The sequence below is a fragment of the Grammomys surdaster genome, unplaced genomic scaffold (genome assembly GCF_004785775.1).
Source record: "Grammomys surdaster isolate TR1022 unplaced genomic scaffold, NIH_TR_1.0 751, whole genome shotgun sequence".
Taxonomy (NCBI): domain Eukaryota; kingdom Metazoa; phylum Chordata; class Mammalia; order Rodentia; family Muridae; genus Grammomys; species Grammomys surdaster.
In genome coordinates, this window is record NW_021605170.1 from 280826 (window position 1) to 302418 (window position 21593).

The window sequence follows — 21593 nt, forward strand, 5'->3', positions numbered from 1 at the left end:
AGAGGGCCTCCCAGGAGCTTTAACTCGGGCAGCATCTCAGGTAAAAATGAATCACCCGTGATGTCTGCTGTTAGAAGTTCTAATCCAGATGCTGGCCTCCGAACTTATACTACTCTGACATTTGAAGGGCCACTGACAAGAACATCAAACAGCTAGAGATTGACATCACTAATCTGAAGAAATCCCTCGTTTCGCTGTCTGAAGAGACCTCCAAAAATCACAAAGATCCTTATTGGACTTGATTTACTCTATTACAATAGAAAAGGCTGTGTACAGCTCTTGACTGTGTACAGGCCTTAAAGAATATTGCCTTTACATAGACAAGACAGGGATGGTTAAAGAGAGCATGAAAAATGTAGAGAAGGCCCTGAGAAAAGTCAGAGAGAGAAAGAGAAAGATGAGTGCTGGTACTAGAATTGGTTTTCAACCTCTCCAGGGTTGCCAACCCTACCTCCTCTCATCTTGGGACCATTATTTGGGTTCTTTTTGCTTATTTCTTCTGGTCCCTGGGCCTCAAATAGGCTGACTAACTCTGTGAAACAACAGATAAATAATTTGGTAGCAAAACCTATTCAGATACATTATCATAAGTTAGCTATGGAGGACCACAAGACTCAAGATGAGGCTGTTACTTTACCCAGGGTGTTCCCAAAACCCATCTCCACCCAACCTAAAAGAGAAGACTTCTGCCCCTAGACCAAGCAGAGAGACCCAGAACCCCCTCTGACTGGCGATCTGAATTCTTGCTTAGGCTACGAGGCTAAGCACTGCAAGGGAATATCAATAAAACTTAAAAATATTTCTCTGGGTTCCCTGAGGAACAAGCCTGACTGCATAGGGGTTGATGTCAGAAGTATCCCCTCTCCAGGAAAAAGACATCGGGACGACGGGTATGGCCTTCATGCCTCACTGGACAACAACAGGGGGACTGGAGCCATTACAAGGTCCCCTTCAATTACTGGAGGTCAGGCCTCTATCCCTGCCTTCACAAGATTAGATTCGCCACAGCCCGTCTATACTTAGAGAAGGGAGGAGATGTCAGGGGCATTCCTGCTTACACACTTGAAGGCCTAAAATCAGCCATAGGCCTAAAATCAGCAATAGGCCTGTCATACATGTATACTAACACCGAGTCTTGGGTCTCTGTGGATAAACACTGAAACAGATTACTATAAGCTATTGTAAACAGGCAGTTTTTATGACAATTTACCAGCCTGAATAGTCATAGACCTTATAAATAGGTAGCCTTGGCAGATAATACCAACTTAGATAAGGACAAGTGAATCATAGGCAGAGTCATAGTGACCTATCCCCTGAACCCTCACCCAGCCAATACCCTGTTCTGAAAAATATCTGTATTCCCCCTGAACACCCACGCTCCAGTGTCATCCCCTTCCCCACGTCCTGCCTTTTTGTGTTTATAACCCCTGTGTGAATGAGTATAAATTACAATTTGAAAAAAATAGATAAATTATATATGTATATAAAAAAAGAATAAAATTAATGGAGAATCAGTCACTTGTCCAGTGAGGTGTCTGTATAGGTGATGCCTATAGCCTCCTACTTTAGGAGCTCCAAGAGCTAGCTACCTCTAGTCACTGCTTGCTGTGAAACAGGCACAGCAGTGTGCATAGCACCTCTTGTCTGGCATGTCTTACCTGTGCAGCAGCCACTGCCTGCTTTCCTTGATCATGCTCTTGGTTTTATTGATGCTACATCATTTGTTTTCTGTGGTGTGGGTATCATTTGAATGTGCCTGTGCCTATAGATTCTTTTGTGCCTGTTTGTGGCCCCCCACCCCCAGTGTTAGTGTTTAGATACATCTGTCTTTCTGTGTAGCCTAATCTCATGGAATATACATTATGGGACTTTGTTGTTATATATCCTTTTGTACGTCTATTTTATTTCTCTTGTTTGTAGCTGACTGTGTTGGCCTGTGTCCTGAGGACAATTCCATCTGGCCCATCTATGGAGCAAGTGTCCTCTGTTGTTAGAGGGTATAGGCATCCAATTCTGGGTGTTCTGGAGGCACACTGGCCCTTAGTTCCACCCTTTGCTAGCTTGTGATGTTAAAGACACTTCCACCTTGACAGATCTTACAAGTAGATATGGTTTGTTTGCATTTTCATTCTGCAGGTTCCTACTTCCCTAAAACTCTTGAGTTTTATTAGAATTGCTAAGCCTCTTCAGGATAGTTGGTAGACTTTCAGGAGAATGGTAGATTAGGAATGGTAACTGGCTGGCTGCAGACCTGTGTTGGGACACTGTTCTGATGCAGATGACGAAAGCACAGGATGCTCAATGTACCTAGGAGGAGCAGGATGCTAAATACAAACTGGAATGAGGACTGCATGTGATTTTATGACTCATGGATTTAAAATGTGGCTGGACATGGTGGTGCATGCCTTTAATCTTAGTGTTTGGGAAATAGGTAGGTAGATCTCTGTGAGTTTAGGGCTAGCCTGAGGTGCCTAGTAAGTTCCTGGTCAGCCAAGGCTACATAGTGAAACCCTGTCACCTTAGTCATTTTAAGGCCTTCTGGACAAGAAGTCTTTTATCCATCTTTGTTAGATTTATTCCTAAATTTATGATACATTAATGTAGGTATAAGTAGTGTATTTTATTCTTTTGTCTTCTGACTTTTATGAAGGTTCATTGTCTCTCATTAAGTTATCTGTTTGCTTGGTGGGTGGTTTTAACTTCGAAAAAATTTTATAGTAGCTGCTAACAACCAGCAACCTGGACCTTGGTGCAGAGGGTTTTCCTGATAAGGAATTGACCGTGACTAATATTCCAGTTTGTCTTTGCTGAGGTTTAGGTTCCATGTACACACTAAGTTCATAGAACTACCCTTTGGAATTTTGCAGGTTGAAAACTTACTGCTTAGTAACCAGGGGACCATTAAGCTGTGTGACTTTGGCAGTGCCACAACCATCTCCCATTATCCTGACTACAGCTGGAGCGCCCAGAAGCGAGCAATGGTGGAGGAAGAGGTGAGGTGTGCATTTTAGTCTGTATTCTTAGAAAGTTGTTCTCAATTCCTTTCTCTTTCATGCTCTTTATATCGCCTCTGAGTCTTCAGATACAAGCCTACGTATCTTAACAGACTCCCTGGTACTGTATCCGGGAGCATCACCTTCCTGGTTGTACTCTGCTTGTTTGTGGCCACAGATTTAAACAGACTGAAGAAGCCATTTCCTCTCATCTTCCTCTTACCAACTGGCCTTTACATGTCTTCATCCTGTTAATTTCTTAGAATTATTTTTACTGACTTAAATATGTACAACAAATTTTATTTTAACATTTCAAGTCAGATTTCAGTAGCATTATTTTCACATTATTGTACAGCCATCTCCAGAACTTGTCTGTCATTCTAAACAGCAATTTGGGGAACAAAAAAGAAAAACAAACTCATGTAGAAAACTGATAGAACACTTGCTTAGCATGACCAAGTTTGTAGATTCAATCCCTAGTATAAAAGAATTATTTAGAAACATTTTTTGTTGAGAGGCCTACAACTTAGTTCACATGGCTCCTGTCCCTGCAGGAGTCTGTATCCTCAAAGTGTGTATATAATTCCACAATGGCTGACATTTCATGGAATTTACACAAATACGGGACAATGCTCAGCAGAGAGGTCCCAAAGTTTAAAGATAGGGGACACTCTTGCTGCAGATTCCGAAATGTTGGCCTTACGTTTCTATCCTGTCTGGTTCTGCCAGATGGCCTTTCCCAGGGGATGCTTGCTTCCTAGGGCTGCTGCTGCGGAGGAAAAGACATAGCTACTTTGACATAATGCCTGTCAAAGGCATTTATGTTTATTGCTTAGCATGATTACAGAACTTATTAAAGGCAAGGTGTCTGGGCTACTTGGAGGTCTGTCTCATCAAAGTCATGCTTCTTAGACCAAGTGGGTCCTCACATTTGCAAAGACCCTGCTGAATTCTCTGTGAGGTTTCATTCTCAACCACTGTTAGAGTTTGAAACCTATGAAGAATATGGGCCAGAGCTTAGGAAGAGTGCCCTTGCTGTCCAGTGTTTGTCCCACTTCACAGCCCATTGTTTATGATTCTGTTTTCATTACATCAGAGTTGTCAGCCACCACCACTATGGTAGAAACCATTCTGGTAAGTGTTTTTTTGGATCCTCAGTGCAGTTCAGTTCCTTTTGCTTAGTTATGCTTTTCCAATGTCCTGCCTATCTATGATGTGTGGATACAGTCCTACATCCCCTTCATTATGCCTGCCTGTTATGTATAGACCTCGGCTCATTCCTCCTAGCTTCTAGCGTCCTGAGAATCTGCTTCAGTGGTGATGACTCTTCTTTATCTTCTTTAAAGATGGGTGATGACCCATCTTTACCGTCTGCTACTGGCAGTAGTACTCTGCCCATCACTGAAGTGGGAGCCCCTGAACCTGCTCATGTACTTGTTATTTATAAGGATTTAGATACCATTTTTCCCATGATCATGATTCAATATGTCTTTATTTTGGTGGGAAAATGTCCCAGATTTGCTTCACAAGGCTCTTGGATTCTTTTGACATTTACTATGGTTTTCATGTGATTTGTTTTCTCCAAACTTAACACTTAGCTTAATCCTCATTATGAAGTATTCATAGTATGGAATCTTACATCAGTTATAATGTTTAGAAATGGACCCTTTTAGAAGGGATTAGGATTAGATAAGGCTATCAGGATGGAAACCAGTGTTTGAATTTTGGTGGCTTTCCAAAAAAAGAGAGACCAAAAGACACATGTCCATTATGTCTGTCTGGGTGGTTGGCCCCTGAACTGCCTTGGGGCACTGCTAACATACATTGGCTCTTGCTCTTGACCACAGTTATTAACCCAAACAAACCTCTTTCCTCATAGTTTACACAGCCTTCAACATTACGTTATTAACAATGGAAAGCAGACTGATACACCATCATTTTGGAGCACTTGTATTTTTGATACAAGAGGTTTTAGGTGAGCACATGCCTACCATGCCCTGGCCCTGGGATCAAGATCTTGTTTGAGAAGCATTGCTACCTTGGAATGAGACTCTGGTCTGATCACAGGTGTGCTGATTAGTGTTGAGCCTTCGTGTGTAAGCCTTCTGAGTAGATGTACTTACTTGTACCACGAATGTAGCTGTACAAATGGGCACACATTTATTCTTAGAGTAGCGACTACAGATCTGTACAGCACCTCTACCCCAATGTGTCTTGAGTGAGAGCAATCCTGTTACAGTCTGTTTCCTGGTCAGCCTTGGTATCATGTGCCCTTGGCACCAAAGAGTCTACCGGAAGTTTGGGGTTAGTTTCACTTCTTCTGTTCCCAAATCCTATGTGCTGAATAGACATAGTGTCCAGACATTCCTGAAATTGTTTTCTCTTCAGTGTGGTCCTTACTCATTTGAAATATATTGGAATTTACTTAATAGTATTTCCAGAGCAATCATCATATGCCTCTTTCACAGCAGCTTCTTAGCCTTTATTTAGTATTTTCCATCCTAATCCTTTTATTCCAGAGTGAGCAGAGCTAGGATTCCCTTTTCCCTGACTCTGTACCCTTTTTGGGATTTTGTTTATTTTCTGATTCCTGGACTCTGCTGAAGTGGGTCTGCCTTAGTTCACTCAGTTGACTCAGTTTCTGTAACTGCTTGCATTCCCAGTATGTGTCTTCATCTATGTGTCTGTTGCATATGCTGTTTTCAATATGTTATAGGCATGAACAATCACCGTATGTCCTTGTATCAGATGGTTCTTCAGAATAGACAACTGGGAGGGAATGAGTTTCCTGGATTGAAGTGTCAGTGCCTTAAAGTATATGCAAATCAAGTTTTTAATGAAAGTATACCTCACATGCTATAGTGTATGGTCATAGTACATGGCTTGGTGTTGGCCCCTTGTTGGTCACAGTGCACTCCGAATTGCCTCTGGCCTGACCTTTGGTCCATTCTTTATCTGATCTCACTCTATCTCTTGAATTCATGCTGTTTTACACCTTCCTGCAGGCTCTGGTTGGAACTGTATCTTGCATAGATTTCCTTGTCATCGTTAGAGAGGCCTCTCATGTTGGCTTTCTGCTGGCCTTGCATCTTCCACTGAATAAGTTATTGTCTGTCTGAGGCCTTGGTGCCTGTCTTTCTGCAGTGTGCAAAGCATGTTACCTACTCTTGTTTGAATCATAGTCTGGGGGTTGGTATATAAGTCTGCTGTTAATTTTCCATGTGAGTATATTACTGGCTGTCTAGCGGGTCTCAATTTTGTATGTATATACATGTATATGTGAGTGCACATGTGTGCATATGTATATGGAGACCAAAGAACAAGTTCAGGAGTCAATCCTTAGGAGCCATCCACCTTGTTCTTTGAGACAAGATCTCACTGGCCTGGAACTCACTGACTAGGTTAAGCAGGATGGCCAACACGCCCCAGAGATCTGTCTGTCTGTATCTTCCTAGCATTGGGACTACGAGTTCTTGCCACCATACCAGCTTTTTCTTTAATGTGTGTTCTAGAAATCAAATTCAGGTCCTGAGTTTTGTACAACAAAGTACTTTACTAACTGACCTATTCACTCATAGGCTCTCAGTTTTTAAACATGACCAGCTGACAGATTTCATTATTTCTTGGGTTATACAGACTTACTTCTCCCACTACAACTTATCTGGAAGCTTCTTTTAGTACAGTACCTCTGTTTGCTCATTAGAATAGGGCCCCTCATGTAAGCTTGCCTCTTTGGTCACTTTGAAGTAGGCTTCTCATGCCAGACACAACATGTTTCCCTTGAAGAAATAAAATAGCCCAGTAGGTGAATATTTTTACTTGATTCTTTTCATTAATCCTGCATGAGTGTGAGAGATTACCTCTGTAAGGAAAGTAGCAGTGCATTTTGTGACCGACCAGGTGAGTGAGCAGCGGTCCCTCCAGAACACAGTGGGAGGGAAAGTCACTGCTGCTGCCTTTAGTAGAGAGCTTAGAAAGGTGGAGGGCCTCTTGTGTAAAACAAAAAATAATGCTATGTGTAACTTACCCTGAAATGTTTGTGTTTTCTTCAGATCACAAGGAACACCACACCCATGTACAGAACACCAGAAATTGTAGACCTGTATTCCAACTTCCCCATTGGCGAGAAACAGGATATCTGGGTGAGACCTGAGTGCTTCTCTTTCCGGTGCCTGTTCAATTAGGTCATGTCAGGAGATGCAGAAGCCTCTAGCTTGTCTGTCTTAGGCCCTCATGTCTTACCAGCTCCCTTCTCTTTTCTCCCTGCCCTTCACCTTCATTTTCTCAAGTATCACTTGTGACTGCTTTTAGAAGAGGTGAATTAACAGAGCCAATTGTAGGGGAGCTGGAGGGTTAAGAACCTCTGAGTGGTTAAAAACACTTAGTGCTCTTGCAAAGGACCCAAGTTCAATTCCTAGTGCTCACAAATCATCTCTAACTCCAATTCCCCATGTTCTAATGCCCTCTTCTGACCTCCAGGAATACAAAGGCATGCACCTGGTGCAGAGACATACATGTAAACAAAACAGTCATACACATAAGTTAAATCTTAAAAAACAAAGCAAACAACAGAGTAAAAACAGAGCAGTTGGAGTAACAGTATATGACTTTGAGTCTGCACAGGTATTCATACGGCAACACAATTTCTGTTCTGTTCTACTTCTGGAGTCTTCAGTTCCGGACCCAAGGATGTCTCTGCAGGGATATGTAATACACTCTGTGGGACCATGTCCTCATCTGCCACAGGCATCCACTTTCTTTTCACACCAGGACAGTTGACATAGAGACCTATATGACCTCAGAAGGTCTGTCTCCGTGGACAGTAAGGAGTCAGTTCCCAAGAGAACACTCCAGGGCCATTCTTAGGCCAAGCCATTGCTAATAAGTTCATATGTCTATTGCCAGATGTGGTACCATGCTACCACAGGGTGAGGCTCAGCCCAGCATGCCCATGTCCACCCCTTCTGTAGCAGTCACAGGTTGTTTTGCCTGTGCTTCTAACGGACTGACTACGAGCCTAGCTTCCCACAAACCCCTCCTGTAGTTTGCTTAACTTCCTGGAGCACCTCAGAAAATTTAGGGACTCAGTTATGAGTATTTACTACTTCATTGTAAAGGATAGTATAACTGACTTGATGGAAGGATTCATAGAGCCTGTAGGAGACCAGATGGGAGCCTCACTACTCTACCAAGGTGTACTAGCCTCTAAGATCCTATATCTTCTCAGCTATCTTAAGAGCTCAGATGAATCTTGATACTTGCATTTTATGGAGACCTCATGATTGATTACAACATTGGTCAGGGGCAATCAGCTTAACTGTCACTTATTTCCTCTGCCCTCCCAGAGGTTGAGGCCTCTGATCCCAATTTTGTCTTGGTCTTTCTCATGACCTGCCCCATCATGAAGATACATATAGATGACCAGCAATTACTTAGAAAATTCCAAGGATTTTAGGACTTACGTGGTAGAAAATAGAACAAGACCAAAAATATTACTTCACACATGATGTATATTTTACATTGGGCCTTCCTTGTTATGACCAGAACATCATTTTCTTCAGGATGGGGACAATGATAACATCAGCAGCCCCCAGACACTGTCAAAGACTTACACATTTGAAGTTTATGGGGGCCAGTGCTAACCCCACTAAGGGAGATACATCTTCATTAATTGCATACAACTGGACACATCTAGGTTCATCTAGGTATTCTGTATAATGCTACTGCCTTTGTATAAAAATCCCAATTCCTCAGTACCCCCTGTTCACATTGATGGTTGTGGTAAATAGAACAAACCACAAGAGGAGGTCAGTTCTGTGGAAATACCCAGTTTGCCTCCGTGCCCTTCACACTGCCCAATCAGAAACTGTGAATTATCTGCATGGAGCTCATTATTGGTATATGCTATGCCCTTAATGTGGTAAGGTCCTCAAGGTGCTTACCCATCTACAAACCTGTTTTTGAGTAGGAACTGTATAATTTTGAAAGGAGTCTTTTGATTTGAATAGCAATAGCATAGGACTTATTGCCATGACCTAGAAAGTTATTTATGTTGGAAGAGGTGGGACACGTCCCATGGAAGGAATTGCTCTCACTGGCCCGTTTTGCCAGGTTGACTTTTTAAATTTTAAATTATGTCTATGTATTTGACTCTGGGTAGGTACGTGCATATAAGTGCTGGTGCCCAAGGAGGCCAGAGGCATTAAATCTCTTTGGAACTGGAGTTACAGGTGGTTTTGAAAGCCAAACATGGGTGCAGGGAGCCAAACTTGAGTTCTGGAAGAGCAGTATGTACTCTTAACCATTCAACCATCTCTCAAGGCTCTGGGTTGGCATTTTTTAAAGTTATGACCATCAAAGGACAATAGCGTGATTGGTGCCCGTCAAGGGTCACTAAGAGGCAGCTCTTTTGTACCCCTCTGCTGGTGACCTTGTCCTCTGGGTCCCTCCCTCCTGGTCCCTGATGAGCCTGTGCCCATTTGTCCTTGCACAGTTCCTCCCCACTCTCAGCACTCAGCCTCTGTTCCCCATGCATTCTCTCATTCAATCTTTACCCTGTTTCTTGTACCTTTCTCTCATTTCTTTTCCCCACAGGCACTGGGCTGTATCTTATACCTGCTGTGTTTCCGGCAGCATCCTTTTGAGGATGGAGCAAAACTTCGGATAGTCAATGGGAAGTATTCCATTCCTGTGAACGACACTCGTTACACAGTCTTCCATGACCTTATTCGTAAGTTTCTGTTATGAATTTGCTTGAGGCAGAAACTTGAGAAGATGAACTTCCCTGTTGGGATTTAGGTGCTGCTTACCCATTGGCTATGCACATTTGCCTTTATTGTTGCTGTTCTGATAGCATTCTAATGGGTGCATTTTCATAGAGTTGCCCACCTGCCCAACCTCTTGATAAGCTTATGGTATTTTGAGTGGCCACTTCTGAGAGGCGTGTTTACTTTCTCTGGTCATCACTCTGTCATTCTCTCCTTTGCTTCTGAACTCAGCACTGTGGATAAAGTGTGTTCTGAAATCTGCAATAGCAGGAGGTGCTGTCCAGCCTAGTCCCAGAGCTGTAAGTGATAAGGGACCAATTTATGTTGCTGTTTTGCCATAGGTGCCATGCTAAAGGTCAACCCAGAGGAGAGGCTGTCCATTGCTGAAGTGGTCCGACAACTGCAGGAAATTGCAGCAGCCAGGAATGTGAACCCCAAAGCCCCCATCACAGAGGTAAGGACATCATGAGGCTATACTATTCACATGTAGGCCTTTAAGGTGCTGTGATTTCTTGGCATTAGCCTGAGACTCCATCTGGTCTAATTGAAGTCACAGATCCTCACAGGCTCAGGGCTACCACGCCCAGCACTTCTGTGGGTCCTGACTCAGGTAGTCTTAAACTCTGGACAAGCTGACCTAGATGAGCCAAAAGGGTCACTCTATCATACTATCTGGTCTAGTGTTTGTTTGTTTGTTTGTTTTGTTTTCTGGTTCTGGTGATGTTTGTTACTATGTACATTACATCTCACAGTTTTTAGAGTCAGGAACCAACCATGGCTTCATGGCTGCATTCATCCCCAGGCTCAACATAGGTCTAGTGCACATAGTTGCTGACAGTAGTACATAGGGCTCTTCAGAAGCAGTGGGTAGAAGAGGTCTGTGATTCCTTTAGGGAAACCTGCTGATAAGATCCTTTCTGTTGATATTAGGGAGATCCCAGAACTAGGAACAGGATATGTTTTAAGAATTCAGGTGCTATGAAGATGGCAGATAGATGACAAGGTTGTTTTTGACAAATTTCTTTAGAGATCAGGTTGATGGTAATGGGTCAGAGAGGCAAAGGCATTTGGGGTTGGGGTTGCTTTATGGCAGGGCTGCCTGGAGCCTTGTCTGTTACCTTTTACTGAAGTGTTAGCTGGCTGTCTTGGAGACCACAGGAAGGTAGGGCCTTGTTCTTCATAAGGTGTCAGAGAAGAAGTGCTGCTAGCCAGTGAAGACACCAAGAGTTCTATGATTGTAGTGTTTATGGAACCCGTGAACATGTTCTCTGGGCTAACCAGCTCCTTAGACAATATGCACTGTAGGCTGAGTTAAAAAATAATGCAGGTTTGGTCCAAGGAGTTGTTGGAGGAGCCCACACAGCACTAGAACCACGGGTGTTAGGGTTCTGGGCTGCACATCTGATACATTTGCTCAAAATGGTTGAGTGGAATGGGAGGAGATGAATAGAAAAAACAGATTCTGTGTCCATAAAGGTTTGGATGTGTCTTGATAGGATAAGGGTGTTAGCATTTAAGTAATGATTACTCCTTGGGTTACCCTGAATGTAACAACATTCAGAGCTGTGAATGGAAGTTGTATTTGTTTTATTTCTAGCCCTGCCTAGACTTCTGAGAACTTACTTTCCTTGCTTGTTAGAGTCAAGCAGATACAGGTCTGCCCATTTAGCTTCTTGCTCTTCAGCTGAGGGCACAACGCTAAGTACAGTTGTAAACTAGCTCTCGCTTTTGTATGAAGCTGACGCCATGCTTTTGAATCTTATAGCTGCTGGAGCAGAATGGTGGCTATGGGAACTCAGGGCCTTCCCGAACACAACCACCTTCTGGGGTCCCTGTGAACAACAGTGGAGGTAAGTGCCAACCTACCCACTGTCCTTTCGATACAGAGATGTCTACTGTTATTTACTGGGTACTCAATATGCTTCAGAGCAGCTATCAAAACCCTGTTCCTGTGGGGTTTTCATCTGATAATTGGCTCTACCATTCTGTGGAACTCAAATCTTTTGAGTCATATAATCAAGATAGAATACAGAATTTGACAGGGTATTTTGTTTTGACTCAGATCAACCAAGGGAAGGGTTGTTAGGGCAAGATCCAGGAGAGACTAACCTGCAGCCACCAGTTAGCCCTGTCCCGTAGGAGTTATATTAGCACTTCTCAAAGCATGGATTAACTCAACTACCATTCAGGATAAAATGGGGTAAGTCTTCCAGGGATGGTTGACCATGGTCTCTAGCTCCTCTGTAGTTTACACTGTATCCTGAACATTTGCATAGTTCAAATCCTATGGAAATGATCTTTCATAAGGGAAGACATCTCCCTACTCTAGAGTGAGTCCCGAAATTGAGCATGAAGGCCAACTCTACTTTAGACAAGGTCAGTAGATAATGCCTTAAGAACACTAGAGGTGTCTACTGGGAAAAGAGAAGGAGAAGAGATGGGGTCATAGGAGCTGGGGTGCAATGGGAAGGGTTGAGGACTGTTCCTGCTAGTTTGAGAGAACCAAGCCATAAAACAATATCTTTCTATCTCATGAAGACTGGCTTCCTTGAGAGCATCAGTGAAGGAAAGGAGGATTCTGAAACAGAAATATGTTCATGGACTGTCTGTGAAATGAGCCATTTCCGAGTTTCCTTTTTTTTTGAGATGTCAAGTGCTAGCTTGAGTCCTTCTCTGGATCTTTGTTTCCTAGAGAGAAGGCTTTTGTCTCCTGTGGTTGGCTACCCCAGTGTCTTGGTACTTCAGGTCCTTACTCTGTGTGCCTAGCATGTGTGGTACAGTTGTCGACCATGGGGAGTGGGTTCTGGGGTGTCTACTTTTGCATTATACTACGTGGGCTTATTGTGGGGCTGTTCAGAACCTGAGTAACATGTGTTAGCTCTACCACCACAGTCCTTGAGGGCCTCATTCTATGGTCTCAGAGTCCATTTTTGTGGGTTTCACCTGTACTCACTTTAGAAAGGGTATCATATCCTGCGGTTACCACCTTGAAATTGTGTCCCATAGTTGTTACAGTTCCAGATAGAAGCTTGGTCTGACATGTTTTCACATAGTCTTCTGTGCCTACATTGGCCATTCTTTGGATTTCTGAAATGGCTGGAAACAACAGGTTAGCACCTGCTAATGGGAAAGACAGTTCACTGGTGAGTTTGAGGGAGTTAGAGGAAGCAATGAGGCTTCTTGGGGGCATACTCTTGACTTACGGTGGCTCTTTCCTGTAGTTTTGGCTCTGGCAGAGTATGACCAGCCCTACGGTGGGTTTCTTGATATCCTGCGGGGTGGGACAGAACGGCTCTTCACCAACCTCAAGGATACTTCCTCCAAGGTCATCCAGTCTGTGGCTAAGTAAGTATGAGTAAGTGTGAGGACTATCCTATCCTATTCTTTGCCTGTGTGGAGATTCTCCAAGGTAGTGTTGTCACTCTGTCAGGGAGAAGCCATGTATAGACTTGAGCCTGTAGCCTTGCCTTAGCTTGTGTTCTGTTGCTGTGATAAAACACTGACCAAAACCAGTGTAGAGAAGAGAGGACTTATTTCAGCTTATAGGTTCAAGTTCATCATCAAGGGAAGCCAAGATACGAATTCAAAGCAAGAAACTCTGGAGGTAGGCACTGAAGCAGAGGCCATAGAGGAATGCTGCTTACTGACTTTCTTGCTATGGCTTGCTCAATCTGCTTTCTTTTGTAGCCCAAGACCAGCTGCCCATAGGCTAGTCTTATGGAGGCATTTTCTTAATTGAGTTTTCCTCTTTACAGATAACTCCTGCTTGTTTCAAGTTGACAAAAACCTAACAAGTACAAGTCTGAGGCCCCTGTTCATAGGACCTGATACAGAACTGGCTTTGTACAGCATCAGCTCATGATCTCCTTAGCTCTGCCAGTGTCTGTCATAACAGCACTATTCTTTTTCTTTGGTATCAAATAAATGAAGCAGCTGCAGAGCAAAGTGACATCTTCTTGCCTGCTCTCATTATTAGAAGTCAGTCACTATCAGACCTGGGTCACAGTGGGTGTGAATATGTGCTTCAAGTCAAGTGATGGCCCCAAAGCTGTAGTGAGTTGAAGGTTGCTCCATCAGCTTTTCTGGAGGAAACTGTGACTGAGATTCCTGGCCAGTCTCACTGGCTCTTGTCAATATGGATGCTCCTGCTGCCCAAGGATGTCTGCTGCTGTAGTAAGCACCATTGAATTATGGTTTGTGTGGTCCCAAAACTCCTTTGGTTGATGAAACATCCTTTCCTTTTTTTGTGGATGGTTGTTTTATGTTTGTAGCCTTAGCAGTTGTATATGTGTGCCTGTGCCAATGGAGGAGTGCACATGAATGTGCTACATTTTAGAAGTACAAATATTTGAACATGCATATGCATGTGCTTTCTGCATGGAATATATGTTTAAACCACTAGGCATGTCCAAACTTTTGATATTATGATATGATCTCTGTATTAGGGTCCTTTAAAGGAACAGAACTGATAGAATATATATTACATATTTATATATGGGGTTTATTAGGTTGATTTACATGCTATTGCCCAGATAGTTCGATGGTGACTGTCTCATGACGGAAAGGCCAAGAATCCAATAGTGTGTAGTCCACATTGCAGAAAGTCTGATGACGCAGTCAGTCACCACTTGGTTCTCTTGGATCTGCCCACCTTTCTGAATCTAGACTTAGGCATAATTTTTCCTTCTTTCCTACTTCTGGATGGTTTCCAAAGCTTTCTTTAGTATTTTGGCCTTTTTCACTTTCTCAAAAATTTCACTTCCCACCACGTGGCTACTTGTCTGCCATGTTGCTGACCTCCATGTGTAACTCAGATGGCATGGCCCTCTTTCTTATGTTATTAGTCTGTAGTAAACTTTAAATTTCTCCCATTTTGCTGACCTCCGTGCCTAACTCAAATGGCATAGCCCTATTTCTTACATCTGTTAGTCTGTAGTAAACCTTAAAACTAAAGCAACTCATGATGTTTTAAGTAACTTTATGATTTTTGTGTTGACCTTTATTCATAACTGTCTTTGGGGCTGCACGTTGTCTGTGGGCTACAAAGTAAAAATGGCTGATAAGAGTTCCATAAACTCCTATGTTTATTAAATTGACTTACAAGTAGCAGCAAACACCTTCATTTTTACTGTACCAATAAAGATGTCCAAGTGTGGTTACAGGTGGCAGAACTGATCACTTCAGGTTGTCTTGGTTACCTGAAGCTGCTTTGATGTCTTAGAAACCAAGGTCTGGGCCACTCTTGTCTCTGCTGCGTATAACCCTAATTTGTATACCCTTGAGCCTATTCCTAGAGCTGAACCGTCACGGTCCCTGGACTTTGCTTTCTTTCTTTCTTTCTTTCTTTCTTTCTTTCTTTCTTTCTTTCTTTCTTTCTTTTTTTTTTTTTTTTGCTTTTTTGAGACAGGGTTTCTCTGTATAGTCCTGGCTGTCCTGGAACTCACTCTGTAGACCAGGCTGGCCTCGAACTCAGAAATCCACCTGCCTCTGCCTCCCAAGTGCTGGGATTAAAGGCATGCGCCACCACCGCCCGGCCCCCTGGACTTTTCTTAAGGGGGCTAATGGTTAGGGTATGCTGTGTAGAGCCCTAAGTGATACTCAGTACTCATTGTGTACCACTAAGTGTCTTGCATGTGCTTTCCTGTACCTGACCTGATGCTGGGGCACATTTGTCTTTCTTGAGGTTGTTTTCATGCCATCATCTCCTGCGTATTTGCAACCTGCACTCTTTACCTTTATGGCCTTGATTTGAAACTCACTATGTAGACAACGCTAGCCTTGATCACAGAGATCAGAAATCTGTCTCTGCCTTCAGAGTGCTGGGATTAAAGACATCTATCACTGATACCTGGTATCTTGGTTACTATTGGGTTACTAATTGTTTTTGTGAAGAAATAGATTGGAACTAGTTAGTTCTGATCTGTGGCTTGTCTGTTTAACTGCCTTTCCCCACAGAAATTTAAGTACCAGATAAAGCTGTGTTTTAGTACATTCTGTTTTTTGTCTCAGGGAGTCCTTTATATCCTAAGGAAACCTGTCTTAAATAGGTTCAAATGACATTTTAAAATGTCAAGATTGCCATAATCAGATTTTGCATCAGTGAATTTATAGTGTATATCTGTTCTTTTTTCCACCTGGCCCTCTGTAATGACCTCGTGGTGACTCTGCTGGTGTCAAGTGTGCCTACCTCAGCTCTGTCTCTGACTTTCCTATCTGCCCTCACTGCTCAGCTATAGTGTGGTACTCAAAATAATTCTGCAACAATGTTCACTCCCCTATCTCCTCTTTTCCAAGGAAACTTGTCTGCTCTGGCATAACTGTTTTTTTTTTTTTTTTTTTGAAAGGAATTGTAGAATAAGTTTGCCAAGTTATTGCATAGTTAGTCAGGTTTTGATCTGTATTTTTTCAGTTGGGCTGCCATGAGCAGTAACATATCTTGGTCATTTGGGATGTCTTTTTTTCCCTCCAGCACTGTCTTCTGTCTCCTTTCAGGTCTTCATAGGGCATAGGGTGTCCTGTCTCCTCATGTTCTTATCCAGCCCCTGGAATAATGGAATCAGTGGCTGTTGCTACTGTCTTGCTTTAGTTACTATTTGTCAGGATCAGCCCTCAATGTTTGTACCTTGGAGAGCATGTCTGAAAGCAAAAGATGGCTAAAGCTCTTCCTTGGGCTGCTCTCTCCCACTTTTATTCCACTTCTTATTGGTTGTCAGCTCACATAGCAGTCATACCCAAGACGTGCACATGCACACGACTTAGAGGATACTGCCTGCAGGCGAGGCTACCTCAGTGTTCTAGGACGTGGGCTCCTCTTCAAGTTCTTATAACTACTAAGCATTTTCTATTCTGATTGTTCTTTCCATTCCAGCTATGCAAAGGGTGATCTGGACATATCTTACATCACGTCTAGGATTGCAGGTATGTCTACTTGGATGATAGACAAAGGACCCGTGGAAGTAGCCAAGGTGCAAGGTACCTCTTTAGCCTCTTTGATAGCTATGGATCCATCTGAGGTTAGGCCTGGAGAACTACCCCAAAAATGTGGAGGGTAGGTAACATATATTGAGCATATTTCCTGGCCAGTGAAAAAGACAAGGCCAATGTCAGCCCAGCTTCTGGCATGATTGGAACTCTGAGGATGCAGAGGGATTAGTGGTAGAACCATGCACATTTAAAACTAGATAATCTAGGCAAACTATAATCAGAAAAGCTGGTGTCCCTAAAGACCATGATGTATATCAGGTAACTAGGAAAGCCCTCCCAGACATCTGTAGCTAACTTTGTAATGTTTCCCATATTGCAGTTTGTACACATCCCTCTACACAGGCTGGGAGACTTTAAGAGGATGAGAAGAGCCTATATTTGGCCAGCTACCTAGCTGGGAGGTGAGCCCAGCCCAAGAGGGTAATCCCCTAGCATTAACTTGGGCCTACTTTGTTTCAGTGATGTCATTCCCAGCAGAAGGTGTGGAATCAGCAATCAAAAACAATATAGAGGATGTGCGATTGTTTCTGGACGCCAAGCATCCAGGACATTATGCTGTGTACAATCTTTCTCCAAGGATGTACCGGGCTTCCAAGTTCCACAACCGAGTAAGTGGCCTTGAGCTATTCTTTTATGATTTGGGCCATTTTCCCCACTTAAGTACAGTTTTAAGTGATGGATCTGCACTAGCCTGATATGGACAGTGCCAGGCAGCTGCAGGGAGCTGACCATAGCAGCTGCCAGAGAAGCTAGGGCTGGAGGTGTGGCTGGGTGGAGATAGGCCAGAGTAGAAAGGAAGCTTTACACCATGTGCATGTGTACGCACACGCGCGCACACACACACACATACACACACACACGGCAGTGGGGGAGGACCTTGATAAGATTTTTACTCCCCAATGAACTAGGATGTCTTCTTCCCCTTGGCATAGGAAAAGGTAGTTCTCTTTGCAGCATCAGTGAAACATTCCTGTGGCACAGGTTACTCATAGCTAAGAGGAATGTCAAATGAGAACCCCAGCTGAGGGAGATACTCAGAGTTTCAAGCCACCATATTTATAGAATTACTCAAAAAGGACAATTATGTGGGAAGAGAGGGAGGCTAAAGCCTGACAACCGAGTTCATTCTCTCAGGCCCATGTGGTGGAAGGAGAAAATCAACTCTTATTAGTTTCCCTTTATCTTCCACATACATATGCTCTGTTACACTTGTGTGTATGCATGTACATGGACACACAAAGGTTAAAAAGAAAATTGTTTTGAAAAAAAGTACAGTGTTGTAGGCAAAGACAAAGTAACCCTGTGGATATGCCAGCCAGGTTCATTGGTTCTGGTGCAGAAACTTAGCTGAGTGGACTTTCTCCCTACAGGTCACTGAGTGTGGCTGGGCAGTCAGACGGGCACCACATCTCCACAGTTTGTATACTCTATGCAGGAGCATGCATACCTGGCTCCGGGAAGACCACAGGAATGTCTGTGTTGTCCATTGCATGGTGAGTTATGTTAGCTGCATATACTGAACCAAAGCAACATTGATCCTGGGTATGATGGGGGAACACTGACCAGAGGAAGACCTGTGCTTGAAGCTTTGGGCTTGATGGACACAGATTCCCTGGTGGTTCCTACTCCTATGGGACAAGTAGCACTCATAAGGGACGTTTTGGTGATTCAAGCAGCACATCCAGCGTCTCCAGCATCTGGGAAAGGAATATGTAACTTTGAGGTAAATGAGTTTTTACCTCAAGTTTTTCTAACCACATAATGAGCAAGAAAGACTTGGATTCCTTGCGTACAGTGTGACATCCAACAGGAAGTACACTCAGGTATCAGCCCTGCTGTACTGCAACTGTGTTTTGAATTTTTGAGATACAGTCTGGCTGTTCTGGAACTCACTATGTAGACCAGGCTGGCCTCTAACCCACAGAGATTGATCTGCCTCTGTTTTCCAAGTGCTGGAGTTAATGAATGGCATGCATCACCACATCTGGCACAACTTGTTATGAGTAAGATGAACCTGGTAATACTGGCCAGTAATCTCAGCTACTTGGGAAGCTGAGGCAGAAGGATCACAAGGTAAATGTCAGCCTAAACAACATAGTAAGAGCCTGACTCAAAATAAGTGAAGGAGTATTGGGAGTATAGCACTTACCTAGCGTGTAAGAGGTCCTAGGTTCAGTTCTCAGTAACACAAGTGAAGAAAAGAAAGATGAAAAGAGATCTCAGGAAGGGATTGAACATGGTGAGGCTAGCAGACCAACTTGAAACTGAGTGGTAGGCTAACTTGTGTACTTTGCTAATGACTCTACTATCTTCTGGGCTCTGAATTCTCATTGCATGAAGCATATTATATATGTTCCTAAATGTGTCCTCAACAAACCTAGTGTCAGATCCCCCCTAGCCACGGAGGTAGTTGGGTTTACAGGAGCTGCTCTGAGTCCTCCTCCTTTCTGTGCGTGGGCCTGTGTGTCAACGAACTATGTCCTCATTGTAGGATGGAAGAGCTGCGTCTGCTGTGGCGGTCTGTGCATTCCTGTGCTTCTGCCGTCTCTTCAGCACTGCAGAGGCTGCTGTATACATGTTCAGCATGAAGCGCTGCCCACCAGGCATTTGGCCATCCCACAAAAGGTACCAGGTGATCCTTGCTGGGGACAATGATGCCTACAGCTCTTTTGGCCCTGAAGTGGTGCTGCCTTCACTGTGTTGGACCTGCAGTCAGGTACTCTAGTTTGCTGAAGGCCAAGTTAGTATCACTGTGGTTTCTAGCTCATTCCCAGACCTTTGCCCATAGGTACCTAACAAGTATAGGCCATAGTTGACATTCATCTGAAACTCTCAAGCTGTTATGGCTTCTGACTTGTGGTGGCAGCCTCCTGTTGAGGGCCTGGGTACAAGATTTTCCAGTAAATATGTGAACTTTATGTGGCCCTGTGTTATGTGAGATCCCAGCTTATGTGGACTTGGGAGGTTATTTGGCAATGCACTGTGAACCTTCACACTTTCAAATGTGAAGTGCTGTTACCCTGCTTCAGCTTCATTTTCTTCACTTGTGTTACTGAGAACTGAACCTACGACCTCTTACACGATGGGTAAGTGCTATAAAATGCATAGAAGACTCACTCAGACATTCCTGTAGGTCATTCACTTGCAGTGTAAAGAAAATTTCTTTTGTTTTTTTGACACAGGGATCTACTCTGAAGCTCAGCCTGACCTAGAACTCACTATGTAGGCTAGACTGGTCTCAAACTTAGGCCAGTGCCCTAGTCCTAATATTATAGATATGAGGTGTCATGTCTGGTTAAGAAGCAAATTATTTTGGCTCTGCCTAGCATTGCTCCCTTGTCCATTCACTATGGACTACCACATTTACCAGTTGTGTCCATTCATGTTTAGGATTCACTATTTCCCTAGAGCAAGACTTTCGTTTGGAAGTCTGGGTCTAGAGACATACTGTCCATCCATCATAAATTCCCTCTGTCTTAGTGAGTACTTGGGAAAAAAAATGGATCAACCTCCTCTCTGAGAAAGCAGGTGGGTGGAACATGAAACAAAAAGCCAACATGGATGCTATTATGAGGCAAAGATCCAGGCCAGTAAGGGGCTCCATGTTTTGGCAGTGGGAGTAATAAGCACTCTTCCCAATGTGCACAATTCTCTTGTGATGGGGCCCACCTTAGTTGCTTACTGCATGATGTGTAGAGCATCATAACGGCAGTGTGTTCCTCAGGCCATATGAGGAGAGTGGCTTTGCATCTGTGTCCCCATTCTGGCCTCTGCTAGGGTGGCTGGAAGGAGTTCAGCATATTGAGCTCTTAGCCATTTGTGCTGCTATTTTCCACATGTCGGGGCCTGCTGGGCAGGAGATGGTGAGCAGCACAGCTGCTTGCTGAGTGTGTGGAGCATAAAACAAGACAGTGTCTTTGATACTCTACCATGAACACTGGGGTCTCATGGAGGCACAGTGACATAGTGTCACTTGTGTCCTAACAGATACTTCGACAACTTCACATCTGTGCACTTTCAAATCCTTTGTAAACTGAGACTGTCATGCTGTCAACTTGCCCCATATCTAAAGATCACTGGAAAGACGATGCACTTGCTGTCAGGACAGATTTGTCTGGAAACCATATGAGAAGACTCAGAATACTGTGATGAGCATGAGTAAAGCTTTGGGGTATTGTAGCAGAGTGTCTATACCTCAATATCTGTTCTCCACAGTCTCTAGAAAGCAAGGGGAGGGAAGTATATGCAATGTCTGGCCCTTTCTGTCTTGAGAGAAATAAACAGAACCAAAGAGTACATTGGAATTCCGAAGGAAATTTAAAATAGCGGATGAATCTGCCAAAGACCCTAGCAAGGAAAACAAAGAAGATTGAGATGTGTGTGCATAGTAGTAGTGTGAGAATTGTAGACTCTGACCAGCAGAGGAGTAAACCAGTGATCTGAAAGACAAATCACCAGGTGTTGCTCACCTGAAAACCAACAAAAGATCAGAAACTCAAGGGTTTGTTGCAAATGGTCAATCATCTATGTAAATGAATACCAGAGGAAAGTTAAGTGGAGAACGAAACACTGAATATGTGAACATCTCCAGGATTCACAGCAGCTACAGCCACAGGCCCAGGAGTCTCTGAGAACAGGAGCAGAACTAAGAAGAAACCATACTTGCATTATCATCTTACTTCATCCTGAATATCCAGAACACAGACAATCTGAGCCAGAGGGAAGGAAGCCACTTGCAAGAAAGGAAAGCATGAATTACAGACTGTCAGAAACCCCTGGCCACCAAATGAAGAACTAACTAACTTCCTTCCTTCCTTCCTTCCTTCCTTCCTTCCTTCCTTCCTTCCTT

At 43.5% G+C, this 21593-nt stretch overlaps 1 protein-coding gene across 3 annotated transcripts in view; it reads left to right on the forward strand.

Moving 5' to 3' along the window:
- Positions 1 to 21593, forward strand: part of Gak (cyclin G associated kinase) — a 64414-nt gene that overhangs the window by 13697 nt on the left and 29124 nt on the right. For all 3 annotated transcript variants that reach the window (XM_028782332.1, XM_028782334.1, XM_028782333.1), the window contains exons 6-15: positions 2868 to 2993; positions 7046 to 7135; positions 9588 to 9723; positions 10102 to 10214; positions 11526 to 11610; positions 12982 to 13105; positions 16629 to 16678; positions 17204 to 17352; positions 18115 to 18237; positions 19236 to 19369. In XM_028782332.1, the coding sequence (XP_028638165.1) occupies positions 2868 to 2993; positions 7046 to 7135; positions 9588 to 9723; positions 10102 to 10214; positions 11526 to 11610; positions 12982 to 13105; positions 16629 to 16678; positions 17204 to 17352; positions 18115 to 18237; positions 19236 to 19369 (1130 nt within the window). The remainder of the gene's footprint in view (positions 1 to 2867; positions 2994 to 7045; positions 7136 to 9587; positions 9724 to 10101; positions 10215 to 11525; positions 11611 to 12981; positions 13106 to 16628; positions 16679 to 17203; positions 17353 to 18114; positions 18238 to 19235; positions 19370 to 21593) is intronic.